The 23,144-nt window shown below is 42.7% G+C and overlaps 1 protein-coding gene across 1 annotated transcript in view; it reads right to left on the bottom strand.

Annotated features, from left to right (window-relative positions):
• The window catches only part of PEX7 (peroxisomal biogenesis factor 7), a 328,168-nt gene that overhangs the window by 239,501 nt on the left and 65,523 nt on the right, over positions 1 to 23,144 (bottom strand). Inside the window, exon 5 of the mRNA XM_075339838.1 lies at positions 7,351 to 7,459. Within this exon, the coding sequence (XP_075195953.1) occupies positions 7,351 to 7,459 (109 nt within the window). The remainder of the gene's footprint in view (positions 1 to 7,350; positions 7,460 to 23,144) is intronic.

The following is a 23,144-nucleotide window of genomic DNA, read 5'->3' on the forward strand; positions in this document are numbered from 1 at the left end:
TGAGATTGCAAATAATTCATTCTTTGAGGTAAAACATTTTTAAAACAGGCAAGAAAATGTTTTATCTCACAAAAAGAATCTGCTGTGATTGTGTGCTATCTTGTCTGAATACTCTCTTTTGCGTCCTCTCCTGCCCAGGACCTGTGGTATGATCAGACCATATTCCTGTATGGTCAGACACAGCCATTACACAGTACATAGCAAGGACAAATTTATAATATTATCTCAGCACAGGAACATTTTTTTTTTTTTAAAACAACCAATAGTGGAAATAATTATTATTCCAAGAACTTTAAAATTACTTTTGTTTGCGGGAAAACACCTTTAAATAACAAAACAAACAATATACTAAGGGAAGGAGTGGAAATAAAGTGAGAACATAAAGTGGCCATTTTTTACATGGTGACCAGTCCGCTTTAAGGCTAGGTTCACACACTGCGTTTTTTTGACGCTGCATTTTTGTGCAATTTTTGCAGCAAAAACCGCACAAAAACGCACCCGTGTCAAAAAAACGCAGCAAAAAACACACGCGTTTTTACCGTGATTTGGTGCGGTTTTTGCTGCGTTTTGCTGCGTTTTTGCTCACTGCGTCTTTATGCGTTTTTTACCAGTGAACAAAAAAAAAAGGTCTGATGTAATTTCCTTCTTCAATATGTTCTTCATTCTCCACTAGTGTATGCAGGAGAGCAGACAGCTGCAGAACTACAAGGCTCAGCATACTCCATCCAATAGTGTATGCAGGAGAGCAGACAGCAGCTGCAGAACTACAAGGCTCAGCATCATCCATCCAATAGTGTATGCAGGAGAGCAGACAGCAGCTGTCGAACTACAAGGCTCAGCATCCTCCATCCAATAGTGTATGCAGGAGAGCAGACAGCAGCTGTCAAACCACAAGGCTCAGCATCCTCCTTCCAGGACTGTATGCTGAAGGGAGAGTCAGGGGGAGCAGACCTACAAGGCTCAGCATCCTTCATCCAATAGTGTATGCAGGAGAGCAGACAGCAGCTGTCGAACTACAAGGCTCAGCATCCTCCATCCAATAGTGTATGCAGGAGAGCAGACAGCAGCTGTCAAACCACAAGGCTCAGCATCCTCCTTCCAGGACTGTATGCAGGATTTCTTTGCCCCCCCCAAACAAAAAAATGACGTGGGCTTCGCCATATTTTTGTATGCTAGCCGGGTACAGCAGGCAGGTACGGGCTGCCCCCAACCCCCAGCTGCCTATTTGTACCCAGCTGGGAACCAAAAATATAGAGAAGCCCTTTTTTTTTTTTTTTTTAATTATTTCATGAATTTCATGAAATAATTAAAAAAAAATAATGACGTGAGCTTCGCCTAATTTTTATGTCCAGCCGGGTACAACTAGGCAGCTGGGGATTGGAATCCACAGTGCAGGGTGCCCATGCTTTCTGGGCACCCCCGCTGCAAATTGCAGTCCGCAGCCACCCCAGAAAATGGCGCTTTCATAGAAGCGCCATCTTCTGGCGCTGTATCCAACTCTTCCAGCTGCCCTGATGCCGGGTGGCTCGCTGGGTAATAATGGGGTTAGGGCTAGCTGTATATTATCAGCTGGCCCTAAGCCCGAAATTCATGGTGTCACGCCAATATTAGGCATGGCCACCATGAATTTCTAGTAAAGATAAAAAAAAACACACAGAAAAATATTTTTATTAGAAATAAAACACAACACAATTAGTGACTCCATCTTTATTGAAATAAAGCACCCCCCTCCGCAGTAATCTTGGGTCAAGGGTCCCGCGCCGTCCAATCCCGATCCAATATCATCTGATCGGTTTGCTGGAAGGCAAAGCGATCAGATGATGTGTCAGGTTCAAGTGCCTGAATCACATCACACAGCAGCTGATTGTATAAACGGCTTTTATACAATCAGCTGATGCATCGGTGCAAAAAAAAAAATACTCACTTATGTGCTGATTACCAGCAGCTCCTAGAGCGGAGTCTGATCCCGTCCGATCGCTGCAGGAGCTGCCGGTAATCAGGGATGAAGTCTCCTGACGCATCCGCTGATAGGTTAAACCGGCCGGCCGCTGGCGTCAGCCCGAGACTTAAGATCAGCTGACGCGTCAGGTGACTGCATCAGGTGATCCATCGCCAGGTCCTGCATCCTGCAGGCATACGTACCCGGGGAGACTGCACACACCCGGAGCGGCGATACCGGGAGGAGATGGGAGCGGGCATGGCACCGGGAGGCTGCAGACAGGTGAGTATGACATTTCTTTTTCTACTGTTCACTTTTGTTTTCGCAGCCGCTTCCACCTCCTGCCCGTACATGACGCCGCACGGCAGCTGACATGCACAAGACGGGAGGTGGAAGCGGCGGTGACGGTACCGGGAGGATTCACGCTTCTGTGTTTACTGACAGAAGGAATCCTCTTCCTGTACATGTCACTTTACTACCCACCTCCTGCGTTTATAGCTGCGTTTTTGGTCTTAGAAACGCAGCAAAACGCACCTATTTGCGTTTCTCATTGCATCTTTCAACATCCCATTGCACTCAATGGATGAAAAGCGCAGTGAAAAATGCAGGAATAATTGACATGCTGCGTTTTTGTGGCACCACAAAAACGCAGCTGAAAAAAAAACGCTGTGTGCAGACAGAAAAAATGAAAACTCATAGACTTTGCTGGGGAAGCAAAGCCATGCAGTTTTCTGAGCAAAAACGCACCCGAAAAACGCGCAAAAACGCCGCGATAAACGCACTTTGTGAACTTACCCTAAATGACATGCCATTCCTACAACTATCTAAAAAAGATAACAAAGGTAAAGGACTGAATGTGCATAAAGTGATATGGATGATGGTGAACAAATTAGGGCCTGCAGAGGTTACAGCAATTACCAAAATCCTACATCTACATGCTGAGCCCTTGCCAAAGTAATGGAGACATAGCAGTTCCATGGAAAGAATAGGAGGCACCAGGACCATAGGTTATCGAAGCATGACTTCTGTTTTTTGTTCACATCACTCCCTTTTGAATCCTCCTGATCTACAGCACTATAGTATACCCTTTTCAGGTTACATGAGGCTTTAAGCCTATCCTAGTTAGCATATGCACCAACACTACTTTCCATTTACAAATGAACGAGCCACAGACAATATACCATTACTAACCCTTGATTGTTATCCAAACACTAAAATGATCTTGCTGACAAGACCAGAGAAAACTATGTAGCATACCTTTACTAAAGCACAAATTAATGCACAATTTTATTTTTCTTAATTTAATATTGTATTAAAACATAATACCGCCACCTGGTGGCCAAATTCATTCATACAATGATTGAAAGAACATTTCTGCCCTGCACAATGTAAAAGAAATTAGTTTTTTTAACACAAAGGACCAAGCAATTTTTAATTTCTGCATTCTTGATTTTACCTCCCTTTTTCCCAAGAGCCAGATCTTTTTTATTTGCTGACATAGCCCTAAAAAGACTTTCTTTATGCAGGACGATTTGTTCTTTTGATTTATAACATTTATATTATCAGCAGATAAATGGGAAAACAGGATAAAAATTTCAAGTGCAGTGAAAAAAAAAAAATTTAAAAAAAATGCAAATTTTTCAATGGTTCTTTTGTTTTTAATGGCGTTCGATGTGCAGTAAAAATGATCTGGCAGTTTGATTATCCAGGTCAGAATGAGTATAGCGATACCAAACGTGCAGATTTTATTTTTTATGTAATGAGGTAAAAAAAAAAAAAATAGAAATTTAAATAATAAAAAAAATGTTTGTACCTGTAACACTTTGATTTTTTAGTCAATGGAGCCATGTGAGAAATTGCTTTATGTGCGGCAAGCTGACATTTTATTACCACCAATTCAAGGTGCAGTTTTGATTTCTTGTTATTGTATTGCTTGCAAAGTTGCGGTGACCAAAAATGCAATTCTGGAGTTTTGTTTTTTTTTTTCTTGTTAAAGGTTTTACCAAACAGGTTTATTAACTTTATATTCTGATAGGACGGATGTCTGTAGAAGTGTTTTTTTTTTACTTTACTTTGTAGTCTCCTTAGGGTGCCTGTGATCGCCCGATCGCTTACACTATATACTGCAATTCCATGGGATTGCATTACCAAGTAACAATCTCCTGTGAATGCCAGCTGGTCTACATTTGAGAACTGTCATGGCTGGCACAGGGGTATTCAACAGACCCTCAGCTGCCATGGCAACTGATCAGTCACACGATCGTAGCACAGGAGTGGGGAGAGGGCCCTGATGGCTTAAAACTCATCTTCACTCACAGATGCTAGAGGCAATAACACTGCCATCATCTCCCAAGAATGGTGCGGGCTCATCTTCTGAGCCTGCTTGATAAACACACCAAATGATTGCCTAATATAAAATAAGGTCATTGTTAAGGGGTTAAAGCAGAAATGCATCAATGTGCTTCATTCCATACATTATTTACAGTGGGGAAAAAAGTATTCAGTCAGCCACCAATTGTGCAAGTTCTCCCACTAAAAAAGATGAGGTCGGCCTGTAATTGACTTCATAGGTAGACCACAACTATGAGAGACAAAATGAGAAAACAAATCCAGAAAATCATCTTGTCTGATTTGGCAAGATTTTTTTTTGCAAATTAGGTTATGTGCGCACGTGTGCGTAATTCATGCAGTTATGCTGCGCTTTGTAGCGCAGCGTAACTGCATGCGTCCTGCGTCCCCTGCACAATCTATGGAGATTGTGCAGCGGCCGTGCGCACGTGGCATATTAGAACGCAGCGATTCGGCTGCTGCCCGAATCGCTGCGTTCTAAGAAGTGACATGTCACTTCTTCCGTGCGCTTTGCCGGCAGCCCCTGCTCTGTCTATGGCAGGAGCTGCATGCAGAGCGCACGTTCTCGCCGGCACCATGCGCTTCAGAACGGAGCTTTTCAGCTGCGCTCTGAAGCGCACCTTTTAGGTGCCGTGCAGAGCGCACACGTGCGCACATAGCCTTATGGTGGAAAATAAGTATTTAGTCATCTAAAATCATGCAAGATTTCTGGCTCCCACAGACCTGTAACTTCTTCTTTAAGCGGCTCCTCTGTCCTCCACTCATTACCTGTAGTAATGGCACCTGTTTGAACTTGTTATCAGTATAAAAGACACCTGTCCACAACCTCAAACAGTCACACTCCAAATTCCACTTTGGTGAAGACCAAAGAGCTGTCAAAGGACACCAGAAACAAAATTGTAGCCCTGCACGAGGCTGGGAAGACTTAATCTGCAATAGACAAGCAGCTTGGTGTAATGAAATCAACTGTGAGAACAATAATAAGAAAATGGAAGACATACAAGACCACTGATAATCTCCCTCGATCTGGGGCTCCACACAAGATCTTACCCCGTGGGGTCAAAATGATCACAAGAACGGTGAGCAAAAATCCCAGAACCACATGGGGGGACCTACTCAATGACCTGCATAGAGCTGGGACCGCGTAACAAAGGCTACCATCAGTAACACACTACGCCGCCAGGGACTCAGATCCTGCAGTGCCAGACATGTTCCCCTGTTAAGCCAGTACATGTCGGGGCCCGTCTGATGTTTGCTAGAGAGCATTTGTATTATCCAGAAGAGTATTAGGAGAATGTCATATGGTTTGATGACCAAAGTAGAATTGTTTGGTAGAAACACAACTTGTTGTGTTTGGAGGAGACAGAATGCTGAGTTGCATCCAAAGAACACCATACCTACTATAAAGCATGGGGTGGCAGCATCATGCTTTGGGGCTGTTTCTCTGCAAAGGGACCACGACGACTGATCCATGTACATAAAAGAATGAATGGGGCCATGTATCGTGAGATTTTGAGTGCAAACCTCCTTACATCAGCAAGGGCATTGAACATGGCACGTGGCTGGGTCTTTCAGGATGATAATGATCCCAAGCACACTGCAAAGGTAATGAAGGAGTTGCTTCGTAAGAAGCATATCAAGGTCCTGGAGTGGCCTAGCCAGTCTCCAGATCTCAACCCCATAGTAAACCTTTGAAGGGAAATGAAAGTCTGTGTTGCCCAGCGACAGGCTCTAGAGGAGATCTGCATGGAGGAATGGGCCAACATACCACCAACAGTGTGTGCCAACCTTATGAAGACTTACAGAAAACGTGTGACCTCTGTCATTGCCAACAAAGGATATATAACAAAATATTGAGATGAATGTTTGTTATTGACCAAATAGTTATTTTCCACCAAAATTTGCAAGAAAAAATCTTGCCAAATCAGGCAAGGGGATTTTCTGGATTTGTTTTCTCATTTTATTTCTCATAGTTGTGGTCTACCTATGATGTCAATTACAGGCCGGCCTCGTCTTTATAAGTGAGAGAACACAATTGGTGGCAGAATAAATACTTTTTTCCACACTGTATATCGCACTTTTTCTGGTTACAGTGGGGAATGACAAGACAGCTGTATGTAAAGTAAAATCCTTGGTAAAGTGTAATTGGCATTTTTTTTAAAGTTTCTGTACATTATAGTTGCTGCATAGTGTTTCTGTCCTGAGTCCGCAGCTACTCCATAAGCTGCACACACAGAGCGGTTTACGGCTATGATACTAACCCTATACAACTGTGTGAGAATGAATGTAAAAGCAGTGTATCGATAGTTCGGAGGGAGTCTCAGGACCTGAAGCTCCACAATCATTAACACTACGCAGCACCAATAATATCTAAAAACGTTTCTAAAATGACAGTTACACTTAAAGGCAAAATGCAAATTCTTCGCATCTAAAAAAATTTCATGAACACAAGACATTTCCATAATGTATGCCATATAAAGCAACCTGTGACATCTGGGAATTCTAGACGATAAATTAATGCTAAGCTGTCAGCAAGAAGGTGCCTTCGAAACCAGAAAAACTGCAGGATAGGGCAGGGAAACACATTTTCAGAAATAACTATTCTGTCATTAACTAGTGCTTCGTTGGGCCAAAATTCATGCCTTATTCAATGCAAACAAGGCGTGCAAGTGCACTAGAGGATGAATCAGTGCACTTGCAGTCTTCAGCTACTCTGCTCCTCAGTCCCAGCTTCTCCATTTCCTTATTGACTGACAATGGAGAGCACAGGAAGTATTATGCAGCAGAGCCACTGTATACATACATACTTCAAACAAGAAGTGAGAATGTCTTGCCAAGGAAACGTGTAGAGGAGACGAGGACTGCAAGTGCACTGATAAGGCAACCAGTAAACTTGCGTGCCTAATTTCCATATGAATAAAACACCAATCTCAGTGCAACAAAGCAATGGATAACGGTTGGAAATGTTTTTTCCTGCCCTATCCTATAGTATCTCAGGCTTCCTAGGCACAGTCTTACTGACAGGTACCCTTTAAAACAGCCATTTAGGTATCTCATCTTACCTGATGCTGATGCGAAGCAGCCTGGTATATGTGGTGACCAGATTGTGCTGTACACTATGTTTTCATGGCCCACGAAGGTGCACAAAGATTTTCCAACAGATGGATCCCACTAGAAGAAAAACAAACAAACAAGAACGTAAGCATTGTAGAAATACAGACATATACTATTATGAACACCTTTCCTTCCACAGTCATTTTCCACTTTTGTTTTTTTAACCTTGCCATTCAAGAATCATACCATTTTTGATTTTTCGGTGGAAATAGCCATATTGGTTTATTTGCGGTAACAGTGGCTGTTTTCAACTCTAACATTTAGATGACCATAAAATGTACTGAAAAATGGAAACAAGTAATTATTGAGTGGGTGGAACACACAAAAAAAAAAAACTGTCATGGTTGCTCAGGTTTGTTTTTATAGTGTTCACTGTACAGCAAACCTGACAATGTCAAATACTTTTATGTTTTACTGCTTTTAGAAAAAAAATCAAAAAGAAAAGGTTAAAAACTAAATCTTAATTATGTTTTTCTACATTTCTCGTGATTGAGCTATGTGATTGGCTTATTTTTATGGGATAAACTGTAGCTTTTGATTCTACCATTTTTTGGTACATCTGACTTTTGATTGCTTCTTATTTCCTTTTTATTTGGATAATGCAAGATGATAAAAAAAAAATGCAATTCTTGCTTCTTTTTTACGCCACTAGACCAAATAAATTGCTCATGCTTCATAGGAGCACACAGTTTAAAACACATGGTGCAAATTCAATCCAAAAAAGGGGGAGGGGAGGAAAAAATCCAGCACCGAAGTAAAAAAAAAATTCCTATTTATTTCAACAATTAAAACATGGATACATTTGCAGTTACGCCTTACGCGTTTCGGAGAGACAAAAAAAGCTTCTTATTCATAGGTAACATTATGTTTATTATCACATAAATGCTGCGAGACAGGTAAAGATAATTTTTTTTTGTCTGACGGTATACTTGTGAATGGATAAACGTTCTTTAAATTTCAAAGTGGTCTCTCCCACGTAAATTAATCCACATGGACATTTTAGAAGATAAACTATAAAGGTGCTGTCACAAGTGTAGTAACCATTAATCTTAAATGATTCACCCATGTGAGGATGATGAAATGTCTCACCTTTAATAATACCAGAACAATGCACGCAATTCAAAAAGGGGAAAGTTCCCTCGACTGCAGTAGATATAACAGAATGTATGTATCTAGGTTTACCCCCCAAATCAGCTCTCAATATTTTATTCCGTAAATTTTGTGTTCTACAATGACAAAATAAGAGGAGGAGATTGAAATTCCTGTATTTTTGGATAGGAATTGGTTAAAATGAGTCAGTGTCTGCGCAAGACGCGATGTATGAATACCGACCAAGGGTGAAATGTATTAGTAAATGCTATCCTCTTACTATTAGACTTAACATTTTGAATTTTTTATTTTTTTTTCCAACAAAAACAGATTCGGGATAACTCCATGAGAGAAATTTATTAGACATCTCCTGCAACCTTAATTCACAAGTTGCAGAATCAGAGACAATTCTACGTACCCTTTGATATTGGGAATATGGTAAAGATTTTTTCAAAGGGGGATGATTACTACAAAATAATAATAAATTATTTCTATCAGTAGTTTTTCTATATAAGTCTGTTGTAATTGTATTATTAATGTCCTTACTAATTAAAACATCCAGAAAGTTAATCTGCGCAGAAGACACACGTAAGGCAAAATTAAATTCAACCCAAGCGTCACAAATATCCTGTACAAGTCTCCAGGGATCGAACGTCGCATCTCTACAAGCAAAACACGTCATCTATAAATCTCCTCCAAAATAAACAATGATTTTTTTAAAAAATCACTACAATAGATGAAATGCTCTTGAAACCATGACATGTAAGCGTTTGTATACGGAGGCCGACATTCGAGCCCATCGCGGTCCCCTGGCGCTGTTTGTAAAAAGTGTCCTGGAAAAGAAAATAATTCTCCTCTAGTATTAAAGTCAACAGATCCACAAAAAAATTTTTATTTAACTCAGTATAAGTGGAAGACTGTAAAAGCCATTTAATAGCCCGAATACCTTAAGGCTATGTGCGCACGTTGTGTACTTACATGCAGTTACGCTGCGCTTTGTAGCGCAGCGTAACTGCATGCGTCCTGCGTCCCCTGCATAATCTATGGAGATTGTGCAGGGACCATGCGCACGTGGCGTATTAGAGCGCAGCAGTTCAGCTGCTGCCCGAAGCGCGCGTTCTAAGAAGTGACATGTCACTTCTTCCGTGCGCTTTGCCGGCAGCCCCTGCTCTGTCTATGGCAGGAGCTGCAGGCAGAGCGCATGGAATCGGCTTTTTTTTTTTTCACTACGGACATTTTCTGCAGCGATTTGAAGTGCACGTGTGCTCTTCAGATCACTGCAGAAATTTCTGCAGTGACTGTACGCAACGTGCGCACATAGCCTTAGTATGTACAATAGATGTATATAAATTACATACATCCAATGACACCAATAAATCATCAGCCCCAATAGAAATATTTTTAGTTTCATTGAAAAATTGTGTGGTGTCAAGTAAAAATGTAGGTGTGGATTTTATCAAAGGAGAGAAAATAGCAGGTGCTGATGGTAGAGAATTAGTCAGAGCCACTATGGGTCTACCCGCTGGTTTTTCTAGGAATTTATGAACCTTGGTTAACGTATACATGACAGGAAAGTTTGGAGTTTTATTAATAAGAAAAGTACCGTATATACTGGCGTATAAGACGACTTTTTACCCCCTTAAAATAATGGCTACAGTGGGGGGTCGTCTTATACGCCGGATATACAGCGGTGACTGCAATATGTTAACAAAAACCGCAGATTCGGGGAGGAGGGGACCTGTTCCTGACCTTAGGAGGGGTGGTGCCTCCTCCCCGGACCTACGGAGGCTGTGATTGGCTGACGAACGCCGCTCAACCAATCACAGCCACTGTAATGTTCCAGCCATTTAAAATGACTGAAACATTGAAATCCAGCCCTGGCCAGTGCAGCTGTAGCACTGGCCATTGGCTGGAGCTGGGTGACCTCACTGGATCACCCTCCCCCAGCTCCAATGCTCTGATTGGAGAGATCGGCCTTGTGACCGATTTCTCCAATCACAGTGGACCTGTTGCCGGTGACCGCCCCCATCAGCTTCACTTGTCCCTGCAGCACGCCAGCACACTGAGCACAGTGAGTGACTGTACACAGTGCAATGGCAGGGCGACAAGCTCCGGTCCCATGCTGTTATGAGACCGGAGCATGGGACCCAGAAGTTGCCGCGCTGCCATTGCACTGTACGAAAAGCGTCCCGATCCGCCGCTGCCCTCCGCGATCTGCCACCTGTCTCCCCGATCTAATGCCCGCACCCTCACCCCCACACCTCCTGATCCGCTGCCGCCGCCGCCCTCCATCTGCCACAGTGCCACCGCTCCCCCCAATCTGCTGCCCGGCCCCTCACCTCCGTGCAGCAGATCGCAGGGAGCGGTGGCACTATGACAGATGGACAGTGAGTATATCCCAAATTCTATATTTTTAGGGCAGAAGTTGGGGGTCGTCTTATACGCCCAGTCGTCTTATACGCCGGCATATACGGTAACAGTTTTATCATTTATAACCTGTAACGACGAATACTTATTAACCATTGCTAATAGTTACCTAGAAATCTCAAATACTGGATTTGCCCTTAAGACCTCGTACATACTGGTATCTGATAATTGTGATAAAATTTCATCCGTATATAATAAATAAATGTTTATTTTTATATAGCGCTAACATATTCCGCAGCGCTTTAAATGCATCAGGAACACTGTCCCCATTGGGGCTCACAATCTTAAGTCCCTATCTGTATGTCTTTGGAGTGTGGGAGGAAACCAGAGTACCCGGAGGAAACCCACGCAAATACGGGGAGAACATACAAACTCCTTGCAGATGTTGTCCTTGGTGGGATTCGAACCCAGGACCCCAGCGCTGCAAGACTGCAGTGCTAACCACTGAGCCACCATGCCGATTTCCTATCCATTATTACCAAACCACCCCCTTTATCCGCCAGTTTTACAATTAAGGATGTATCAGGTCTGAGACTAACAAGAGCTTGGCACTCCGCGTTATTCATATTATTAAAGCAAGAATATGACCCATTTTTAAATTTTCTAAGAAGAATATCCACATCTATTTGTACTAGATTGATATAAGTTTCAATAGGGTGAAATGATTTAGGGGGACAAAAATAACTTTTTACTCTGAGACCCACATCACTCAATTTAATAACTTCAGTGAGATTACCTCGAGAAACAGTCGCATCACGGTCTGCAAAGTGTACACATACAAACCAACTCACAAAAAGATCAGATAACAAAATTTGATATAAGAACAATCTTTATTTATCAATAAAATATACATAAGAAAAAGAGGGGATGTAGCAACAGGGAGGATACACAAGGTGGCATACCAGAGCAGCTGAGAGCAGAGATATGTGCAGCGTTATAAAAAAGTCACCAAATAACCTTATTATATGGAGAAGGGAAAGCCAGCATGTATTGATGATGTGTATTCAGGCCGAATCCCAAGATAAGACGATACAAAAGGCATCCAATGGTGACAATTAAGTATTAACAATGAGCACACATACTCACAGCTGGAATGGCGCCAAGTCCCATCCGACGCGCGTTTCAGCGTCAGCCTTCGTCTGACGAAGGCTGACGCTGAAACGCGCGTCGGATGGGACTTGGCGCCATTCCAGCTGTGAGTATGTGTGCTCATTGTTAATACTTAATTGTCACCATTGGATGCCTTTTGTATCGTCTTATCTTGGGATTCGGCCTGAATACACATCATCAATACATGCTGGCTTTCCCTTCTCCTTATAATAAGGTTATTTGGTGACTTTTTTATAACGCTGCACATATCTCTGCTCTCAGCTGCTCTGGTATGCCACCTTGTGTATCCTCCCTGTTGCTACATCCCCTCTTTTTCTTATGTATATTTTATTGATAAATAAAGATTGTTCTTATATCAAATTTTGTTATCTGATCTTTTTGTGAGTTGGTTTGCATGATTGTATAGATCAGAATATCCATTATATTTATGAATAAGTGGGTGGTGGCACCTTTTTTCCTTATACTAGGAGACCACCTTATCATATTTAATTCCCATTATATTCACATCTTGCCAAAGCTGATTTTTGGTGTCTTCAAAGTGTACACATACTCTGAGATTCTGAAAAATCTTTTGAAGGTCAATATTTAAAGTGAAAAAATCAAAATTGGAAGAAGGACAAAATGACAGACCCTTTGTTAACACATTCAATTGAGAAGAGTCCAATGATTTAGAGGATAAGTTCAGAATTAAGAATTCTCTCTCATGTATGCCCGTGTCCGTACAGGGTCTGTGACTTCTCCGATGATGGCGTCCGACTCTCCTAATATGTCTCGTCGTGTTTTTTTTCTGCGTTCTAAAAATGGAGTACAAGTTGTAGTGGTTGATTCGCTGCTGGATCCTGAAGAGGGAGATCCTCCGCGATGGTTCCCCTTGAATGGCAAAGGTTTTGCAGTACCAGAAGGATCTTGCCATCTATATATTGTTATTCCTATAGTCCTCAGAATCTCCAATATATTTGACCCGTTTTTTCGGTTCCAAATCTTTTTTAAGATCTTGTTGAATTTTATCAATTTTATTTTTCACAGACTCCAAATCATCAGATTTAGAGATCTCTTGATTGTAATAATAATGGCTTGTATGTTACCTTTAGACTCAGTAATTGAGCTTTGAATAAGTTGAATTGTAAGAAGCATCAAGTCCATTGAGCATTTGCTCAATATATTTGAATTGTCTCTCCAGGACAGTAGACAAACTCTAGCGCAGCGCCCAATAGGTGGCACTGCGCTAGAGTTTGTCTCCTGTCCTGGAGAGACAATTTGAATATTTTGCAGAGGGCCATGGCAGCTATAAGTCCCCTTACTTTACTGGCAGCCAGACTGGCTTGCAAAGTCTCCATAAGGAGAATAGTGTTCCCCCGTGGTCCTCAATATATTTGCAAATTGTGAGCAGTACTCAATCTTATCACAGAAAAAATGGGGTCTCAGATTAACCCTTAAACCCCTTGGAATTTTGTCCGTTGTTATAATATTGGGCTAAAGTAGCCGTATGCAATTCATAGGAAGTTAAAGGTCTAGCTTCTTTTTCCCAATCATGTACCTTCAACTCAGATGTAGGAATATTTAAGAAGTCCGTAAAAGTAGCCACTGTGGCAAGTATTTCACTTGCTTGAACCGTGCTGAACGAGAATGTTGAGGGATTCATGACATGAATGCACGTTGCTCTGGATAGAAAGCCAAGCAGTAATGAGAAGTGATATCCAGGCGGCACTCAAGATTGCAGGTGCTCGGTGAAGGGATGACACCCAAATAATATATGAACATAAGACCGGCACTCCAAAACTTGCAGTAATCTTTAGGATTTAATCCATAGAAGCACAGTACAAACAAAAAACAAAGAACGCGTTTATCCTTTGTCAATACATCTGACTAGTCATACAAAAAACACATATATAGCTAGAGGCCACAACTTCAGTGATTGAACCACCCAACTCATTTACATATTAAATGGAATGTTTTAAAGGACGTAAATCAAGTATCTCTGATAATCTAGCTACATGATTTATCTATATTATATAGTTTAAGTAAATAAAAGAAAATTCATAAAGGAAAAACTCCACAAAAATAACTACATCATAGTATGCACAGTAAATGCACCGTCTGCAGAATTGTTAGGCAAGTTGTATTTTAGAGGATTTTTTTTTATTATTGATCAACAACTATGTTCTCAACCAACCCAAAAGACTCAAATATCAAAGCTTAATATTTTTGGAAGTTGGAGTGGGTTTTTTTAGATTTGGCTATCTTAGGAGGATATCTGTTTGTGCAGGTAACTATTACTGTGCAGAATTATTACGCAACTTAATGAAAACCAGATATATTCCCATCTCACTTGTTTATTTTCACCAGGTAAACCAATATAACTGCACAAAATTTAGAAATAAACATTTCTGACATGCAAAAACAAAACCCCAAAAAATGAATGACCAATATAGCCACCTTTCTTTATGATGACACTCAACAGCCTACCATCCATAGATTCTGTCAGTTGCTTGATCTGTTTACGATCAACATTGTGTGCAGCAGCCACCACAGCCTAAAAGACGATATTCTGAGAGGTGTACTGTTTTCCCTCCCTGTAGATCTCACATTTAATGAGGGACCGCAGGTTCTCTATGGGGTTCAGATCAGGTGAACAAGGGGGCCATGTCATTATTTTTTCATCTTTTAGACCTTTACTGGCCAGCCACGCTGTGGAGTAGTTGGATGCATGTGATGGAGCATTGTCTTGCATGAAAATCATGTTTTTCTTGAACGACACCAACTTCTTCCTGTACCACTGCTTGAAGAAGTTGTCTACCAGAAACTGGCAGTAGGTCTGGTAGTTCAGCTTCACTTCATCCTCAACCCGAAAAGGTCCCACAAGTTCATCTTTGATGATACCAGCCCATACCAGTCCCCCCCCCTCCACCTTGCTGGCGTCTGAGTCGGAGTGGAGTTCTCTGACCTTTACTGATACAGCCTCTGGCCCATCAAGAATCCCTCTCATTTCATCAGTCCATAAAACCTTTGAAAAATCAGTCTTAAGATATTTGTTGGCCCAGTCTTGAGGTTTTATCTTAAGTTTCTTGTTTAAAGGTGGTTGTTTTTCAGCCTTCCTTACCTTGGCCATGTCCCCGAGTATGGCACACCTTGTGCTTTTTGATACTCCAGTAACGTTGCAGCTCTGAAATATTGCCAAACTGGTGGCAAATGGCATCTTGGCAGCTTCACGCTTGATTTTCCTCAATTCATGGGCATTTATTTTGCGCCTTTTTTGCTCAACATGCATCTTGCGACCCTGTTGGCTATTTGCCATGAAACGCTTGATTGTTCGGTGATAACGCTTCAAACGTTTGGCAATTTCAAGACTGCTACATCCCTCTGCAAGACATCTCACAATTTTGGACTTTTCAGAGCCCGTCAAATCTCTCTTCTGACCCATTTTGACAACGGAAAGGAAGTTGCCTAATAATTAAGCACACCTTATATAGGGTGTTGATGTCATTACACCACACTCCTCCTCATTACAGAGATGCACATCACCTGATTTACTTAATTGGTAGTTGGCTCTCAAGCCTATACAGCTTGGAGTAGGACAACATATATAAAAGTATCATGTGATCAAAATACTCATTTGCCTAATAATTCTGCACACAGTGTATTAACAAAAAGAACCTTTAACAGCAAGAATTTTAGCAAAGAAATTTTTAAAACACCCAAAAAAATATTTTAGCAGGAAAAATCTTTTAGCAGAAAAAAATCTTTGAAACTATATTTAAACAATACATGTATATTCAGAGATGTACAATGTGTATTCTCAGAAAAAAACTTCTTAGCAGCATGAAAATTTTGCCAGTAATTTTTTTAGCAGAAAATATCCCTTTGCAGGAAAAACATTTTTTTGCAGAAAAAAATTCTTTAAAAAAAATGAATACATATGCAGTGATAGCAAAAAGTATAACAACCTTTTGTAATATTTGTAGAAACAATCAATATCTATAAAAAGCATGAGATGTCATATTCAAGCTTTAAGCCATGTGGGTGGAGGGATTGTAAATCGGTGACTCCAGAATAGTTTGCGTTGTTTTAAAGGGAACCTGTCATCACTTTTTTGGTGTGTAAGCTGCGGCCACCACCACCTGGCTCTTATATATAGCATTCTAACATGCTGTATATAAGAGCCAAGGCCGGGGGTATAACATAAAAAACACTTTATAATACTTACCTAACGGTCGCACGGTGGGCCTTATGGGCAAGACTCCGTTGTTCGGTGCCGGCTCTTTTGGCCACCTTTGTTCTCCTTCTCTAGCCGCGGTGCATGATGGGTCCGACGTCATCCACACTCACCGGCATTCAGGTCCTGAGCAGGTGCACTTTGATCTGCCCTGAGCAGGGGAGATCACAGTATTGTAGTGCACCTGCGCTGGAACGGCGAGTGTGTATAACATAACGTAGCCGCGTCATGCACCCAGGTTTAGAAAGAGGACGAAGATGGCCTAAAGAGGCGGCGCCAGCACCGGACAACGGAGACGCCCATAAGGCCCACCGCAGCGACCGTTAGGTAAGTATTATAAAGTGTTTTTTATATTATACCCCCAGCCTCGACTCTTATATACAGCATATTAGAATGCTGTATATAAGAGCCCGGTGGTGGTGGCCGCAGCTTATAGCCAAAAAAAAGTGGTGACAGGTTCCCTTTAATAATCTTACACGATCACCCCCTCTCCTTGATGAAGATATCTGCTCCAGGATCTGATAACGCAGTTGAGAAACATTATGTTTATTATCACAAAAATGCTGCGAGACAGGTACAGATATTTTTTTTGTCTGATGGTACACTTTTGACTGGATAAACGTTCTTTAAATTTCAAAGTGGTCTCTTCCACGTAAATCAACTACTCAATCAATCTACTGAGACATTTCATCATCCTCACACGGGTGATGGTTACTACACTTGTGACAGCACCTTTAAAGTTTATCTTCTAAAATGTCCATGTGGATTGATTTACGTGGGAGAGACCACTTTGAAATTTAAAGAATGTTTATCCAGTATACTTGATATACTTTCTTTAAAACATTCAATTCAATATGTGAATGAGTTGGGTGGGTCAATCACTGAAGTTGTGGCCTCTAGCTATATATGTGATATTTGTATGACTAGTCAGATGTATTGACAAAGGCTAAAGGTCTAGCCGAAAATGCGTTCTTTGTTTTTTGTTTGTACTGTGCTTCTAGGGATTAAATCCTAAAGATTACTGCACGTTGTGGAGTATGTTTATATATTCGACTGTAGTGGGACATGGTCTGATCATACCACAGCTCCTGGGCCAGGGAAGGAAGTAAAAGAACAGGATCACAATGCATTATTTTTGTGAGGTAAAACATTTCCCTGCCTGTTTTTTAAAAAATCTTTTACCTAAAAAAAAAACCAATCATTTGCGAACCTTGTGCTGTAGTGTCTGTATACTTTCTTACTTCCTCCCCTGCCCAGGAGATAATAAGGAGAGATAATTAGGAAACCTCACATGGGAGCTTAAGGCTGCTTTCACACATCCGGTTTGTGCTGAACGGCACAATCCGGCTCAAAAAGCTATGCAACGGATGAGGCGAAAAAAACTGATCCGTTGCATAAGTTTTTCCATGCGGCCGGTCCGGTTTTTGACGGATGCGGCTTGATACTGAGCATGCGCAGTACCAAAAACCGCATCCGGCGGCCGGATGCGGTTTTTGCCGCAGGACGGTGCCTCCGGCGTCCATAGGCTTGCATCGTGAATCGCGCTGCATCGCGCCGGGTCCGGCGCGATGCGGTTTTTTTCGCCGCACAAAAAAATGTGCCAGGCAACGTTCCGTCTGGCCGCCACATGGGCAAAATATGCCGCATCCGTCAAAAACCGGACGCAACACAAGGGCATGCGGTACAATACGGCGCTAATGCAAGTCTATGCGGGAAAAAACACAACCGGCGGCAAAAAAAAAAACGGTTGCGTTTTTTCTGCAGAGTGCCGTATTGTGCCACACGGCAAAAACCAGATGTGTGAAAGCAGCCTAAGCCTCATTTATTATTTTTTGATCAGGCATACTTAGATAAGGAGTGGCATAATAAGACTACTGCATTGAGACAACATCGCTAAGCATTTGTGTTCTGTCTGTAAGTGCTGGCGTCATGATGAAAATGGTAGCATGGAAGACTTAGTACAACAAATCTGTCTCAGAGGGCTACTCGGTTGTGAACAGCTCATATGTCCATAACAGAAGTCAACACTTTTACAACAAATCAAACTAAACTGCAGCTGTGGTCATCACCATAAGTGAGGGTGATAAAACACAGTTGATATGTGTTGAAGAGGAATCAAGATTTCAGTTACGAAACACTGCTAAATATTAAAGGTTTTCAAAACTCAATATTTTATATGAGAAAGGATAGTAAGATTTAGATAGCTAAAGCGAATCTTCACTTGATGAAGACTTTATAGCCACAACGTTGCTGTATTGCCTTAATGGATTAAATATGGACTGATATCTTCACCCTGCGGGACGCGGTCATCATTTTGGATAAGTTAAAGCGTATCTGTCACTAGGTTTTTGCCAAATCTGAGAGCCGCATATTGTAGAGATTCATGGCCTGCTTGTTGTAGTTTTGATGGAAAATTACTGTTTTATCAGCAGGAAATTATCACTAGAGGACGACACTGTGTGCAGAATTATTAGGCAAGTTGTATTTTAGAGGATTTTTTTTATTGTTGATCAACAACTATGTTCTCAATCAACCCAAAAGACTCAAATATCAAAGCTTAATATTTTTGGAAGTTGGAGTGGTTTTTTTTTTTAGATTTGGCTATCTTAGGAGGATATCTGTTTGTGCAGGTAACTATTACTGTGCAGAATTATTAGGCAACTTAATAAAACCCAAATATATTCCCATCTCACTTGTTTATTTTCACCAGGTAAACCAATATAACTGCACAAAATTTAGAAATAAACATTTCTGACATGCAAAAACAAAACCCCAAAAAATTAGTGACCAATATAGCCACCTTTCTTTATGATGACACTCAACAGCCTACTATCCATAGATTCTGTCAGTTGCTTGATCTGTTTACGATCAACATTGCGTGCAGCAGCCACCACAGCCTCCCAGACACTGTTCTGAGAGGTGTACTGGTTTCCCTCCCTGTAGATCTTACATTTTATGAGGGACTACAAGTTCTCTATGGGGTACAGATCAGGTGAACAAGGGGGCCATGTCGTTATTTTTTCATCTTTTACACCTTTACTGGCCAGCCACGCTGTGGAGTAGTTGGATGCATGTGATGGAGCATTGTCTTGCATGAAAATCATGTTTTTCTTGAACGATACCGACTTCTTCCTGTACCACTGCTTGAAGAAGTTGTCTTCCAGAAACTGGCAGTAGGTCTGGGAGTTGAGCTTCACTCCATCCTCAACCCGAAAAGGTCCCACAAGTTCATCTTTGATGATACCAGCCCATACCAGTAGCCCACCTCCACCTTGCAGGCATCTGAGTCGGAATGGAGCTCCATCTGGCCCATCAAGAGTCACTCTCATTTCATCAGTCCATAAAAGCTTTGAAAAATCAGTCTTAAGATTAGAAATGAGCCACAACCCTAGTGCTTGAGTTTGGTTCGTCGAACGGCGGGTGTGTTCGTCAAACACTTTCGAACACCTTCGAACACCATTGAAAACAATGGCAGGCAAACACAAACACATACAAACATGCACAAACACGAACGCACACACACATATTATGCTCACCTTACCTTCCGTTCCATCGCCGACCTCCTGGGACTTGCACTTCGCCGGTAAAAGATGCGTATTGGGTAACCATCGCGACCGATGCCGGAACTTCCGCTGCCAGAGCGCTGATGTCAAAGGCAGGAGCTGCTTGCCTCTGATTGGCCAGCGTGCTACCTCTGAGTTGTGTCTGACAGAGGAAGTTCCACCCTTGTCGCGATGGTTACCTGATACACGTAGTTCGCCACTACAGGATGTGTATCAGGTAACCATCGCGACAAGGTAGAAACTTCCTCTGTCAGGCGCTACTCAAAGGCAGCGTGCCGGCCAATCAGAGGCAAGCGGGTCCTGCCTTTGACGTAAGCACGCTGGCAGCGGAAGCTCAGGGGCATCGGTCGCACGGTTACCCAATTCACAACCTGTACTGGAGAACTGCAAGTCCCAGGAGGCGGCGATGGAACGGAAGGTAAGGTGAGCATAATATGTGTGTGTGCGTGTATGTTTGTGTATGTTTGTACGTGTTTGTACGAGTTTGTACGTGTGTGGAATGGCACAATAGGGGACCAGGATGGGACATCTAACAAGTTGTGGAACGAATTGTCTGCATTGCAATGATTTCCTAAGGGAAATCTTGCTTTGCTGAACGAGTAACTTGGTTAAAAGCACACTACCAGAACGGATTGTTCTCGTTAACCAAGGTTCCACTGTATTAACATTGAATGACAGTATTACTGTGAAAAGGCAGTTACACTTTTGGTGATCGAACCGTTATCGAACATAACTTCGAACTGTTGAACTTGAAGCTAATTGTTCGCACTCGTTGAACGACTCGAACATCGCCTAAAACAGGTCGAATTTGAGATTGGCGAACAGTTCAATTTGAACACCGCTCATCTCTACTTAAAATATTTCTTGGCCCAGTCTTTACGTTTTATCTTATGTTTCTTGTTCAAAAGTGGTCGTTTTTCAGCCTTCCTTACCTTGGCCATGTCCCTGAGTATGGCACACCTTGTGCTTTTTGATACTCCAGTAACGTTGAAGCTCTGAATAATGGCCAAACTGGTGGCAAATGGCATCTTGGCAGCTTCACGCTTGATTTTCCTCAATTCATGAGAAGCTATTTTGCGCCTTTTTTTTGCCCAACACGCTTCTTGCGACCCTGTTGGCTGTTTGACATGAAACGCTTGATTGTTTAGTGATCACGCTTCAAGTTTGGAAATTTCAAGACTGCTGCATCCCTCTGCAACACATCTCACAATTTTGGACTTTTCAGAGCCCGTCAAATCTCTCTTCTGACCCATTTTGTCAAAGGAAAGGAAGTTGCCTAATAATTAAGCACACCTTATATAGGGTGTTGATGTCATTACACCACACCCCTCCTCATTACAGAGATGCACATCACCTGATTTACTTAATTGGTAGTTGGCTCTCAAGCCTATACAGCTTGGAGTAGGACATCATGTATAAAAAAAGAGAATTTTGTTTACTTACCGTAAATTCTTTTTCTTATAGTTCCGTATTGGGAGACCCAGACAATGGGTGTTTAGCTTCTGCCTCCGGAGGACACACAAAGTACTACACTTAAAAGTGTAGCTCCTCCCTCTGAGCTTATACACCCCCTGGAGAACCAGATCTAGCCAGTTTAGTGCAAAAGCTGAAGGAGAATAGCCACCCACAAGTAAAACAGAGCAAGAACCGGAACAACCGGAGACTCTGTCCACGACAACAGCCGGTGATAACACGCGGAACAAGAAATTGCCAACAGGCAACAGGGAGGGAGCTGGGTCTCCCAATACGGAACTATAAGAAAAACAATTTACGGTAAGTAAACAAAATTCTCTTTTTCTTTATCGTTGCTATGGGAGACCCAGACATTGGGACGTCTCAAAGCAGTCCATGGGTGGGAATAAACAGAAAAACTAAGAAGTAGGCGGAGCCTAACTTCACAAATGGGTGACAGCAGCCTGAAGGATGCGTCTGCCCAAGCTCGCATCTGCCGAAGCATGAGCATGCACTTGGTAGTGCTTTGAAAAGGTATGCAGGCTAGCCCAAGTGGCAGCCTGACAGACTTGTTGAGCCGTAGCCTGGTGCCTGAAAGCTCAAGAGGCACCGACAGCTCTGGTCGAGTGTGCCTTGATCCCCGGCGGGGGAGGCACCTGAGAACACTGGTAGGCATCCGAAATGGTCGACCTAATCCAACGGGCTAAGGTCGGCTTAGAAGCAGAGAGGCCCTTGCGCCGACCTGTGGTTAGCACAAAAAGAGAGGTGCACCGCCTAAGAGCAGCGGTGCGAGACACATAGATCCGGAGAGCACGCACCAGATCCAGAGTATGCAACGCTTTTTCAAAGCGATGAACAGGAGCCGGACAAAAGGAAGGTAGGGTAATGTCCTGGTTAAGGTGGAAAGGAGAGACCACTTTAGGAAGAAAGTCCGGAGTCGGACGGAGAACCACCTTATCTTGATGAAAAACCAAAAAAGGTGACTCCGAAGAGAGCGCAGCCAAATCGGAGACTCTCCTGAGGGAAGTTATGGCCACTAGAAAGACCACTTTCTGTGAAAGACGAAACAAAGAATCCTCCCTAAGAGGCTCAAAGGGGGGTTTCTGCAAAACCGTGAGAACCAAATTGAGGTCCCAGGGGTCCAAGGGCCGCCGGTAAGGTGGAATGATGTGAGACGCGCCCTGCATGAAGGTGCGGACCTGAGCCAGCCGGGCGATACGCCGCTGGAACAGCACTGATAGAGTCGAGACTTGTCCCTTGAGAGAGTTGAGGGACAGTCCCAGCTGCAGACCGGACTGTAGAAAGGACAGAAGGGTTGGCAAGGAAAAAGGCCAAGGAGGATGGCCGGAAGAGCGACACCAGGACAGGAAAATTTTCCAAGTCCTGTGATAGATCTTGGCGGAGGAAGACTTACGGGCCCGAGTCATAGTGGAGATGACTTCAGGAGGGATACCAGACGCCGTCAAGATCCAGGACTCAAGAGCCATGCCGTCAATCTGAGAGCCGCAGAATTCTGGCGGAAAAACGGACCTTGTGAGAGAAGGTCTGGACGGTCCGGAAGATGCCACGGCACCTCTACGGACAGATGGAGCAGGTCTGGGTACCAAGCTCGCCTGGGCCAGTCCGGAGCAATGAGGATGACTCGACGGCCCTCCATTCTGATCTTGCGCAGGACTCTGGGCAAGAGAGCTAGAGGGGGAAACACGTAGGACAGACGAAACTGGGACCAGTCTTGAACCAGAGCGTCCGCGGCGAATGCCTGAGGATCGTGGGAGCGAGCCACGTAAACGGGAACTTTGTTTTGTGACGGGATGCCATTAGGTCCACGTCCGGAGTGCCCCATTTGCGGCAGATTGACTGAAAAACTGCCGGGTGCAGGGACCACTCG

This window comes from Anomaloglossus baeobatrachus, chromosome 3, assembly GCF_048569485.1.
Source record: "Anomaloglossus baeobatrachus isolate aAnoBae1 chromosome 3, aAnoBae1.hap1, whole genome shotgun sequence".
Taxonomy (NCBI): domain Eukaryota; kingdom Metazoa; phylum Chordata; class Amphibia; order Anura; family Aromobatidae; genus Anomaloglossus; species Anomaloglossus baeobatrachus.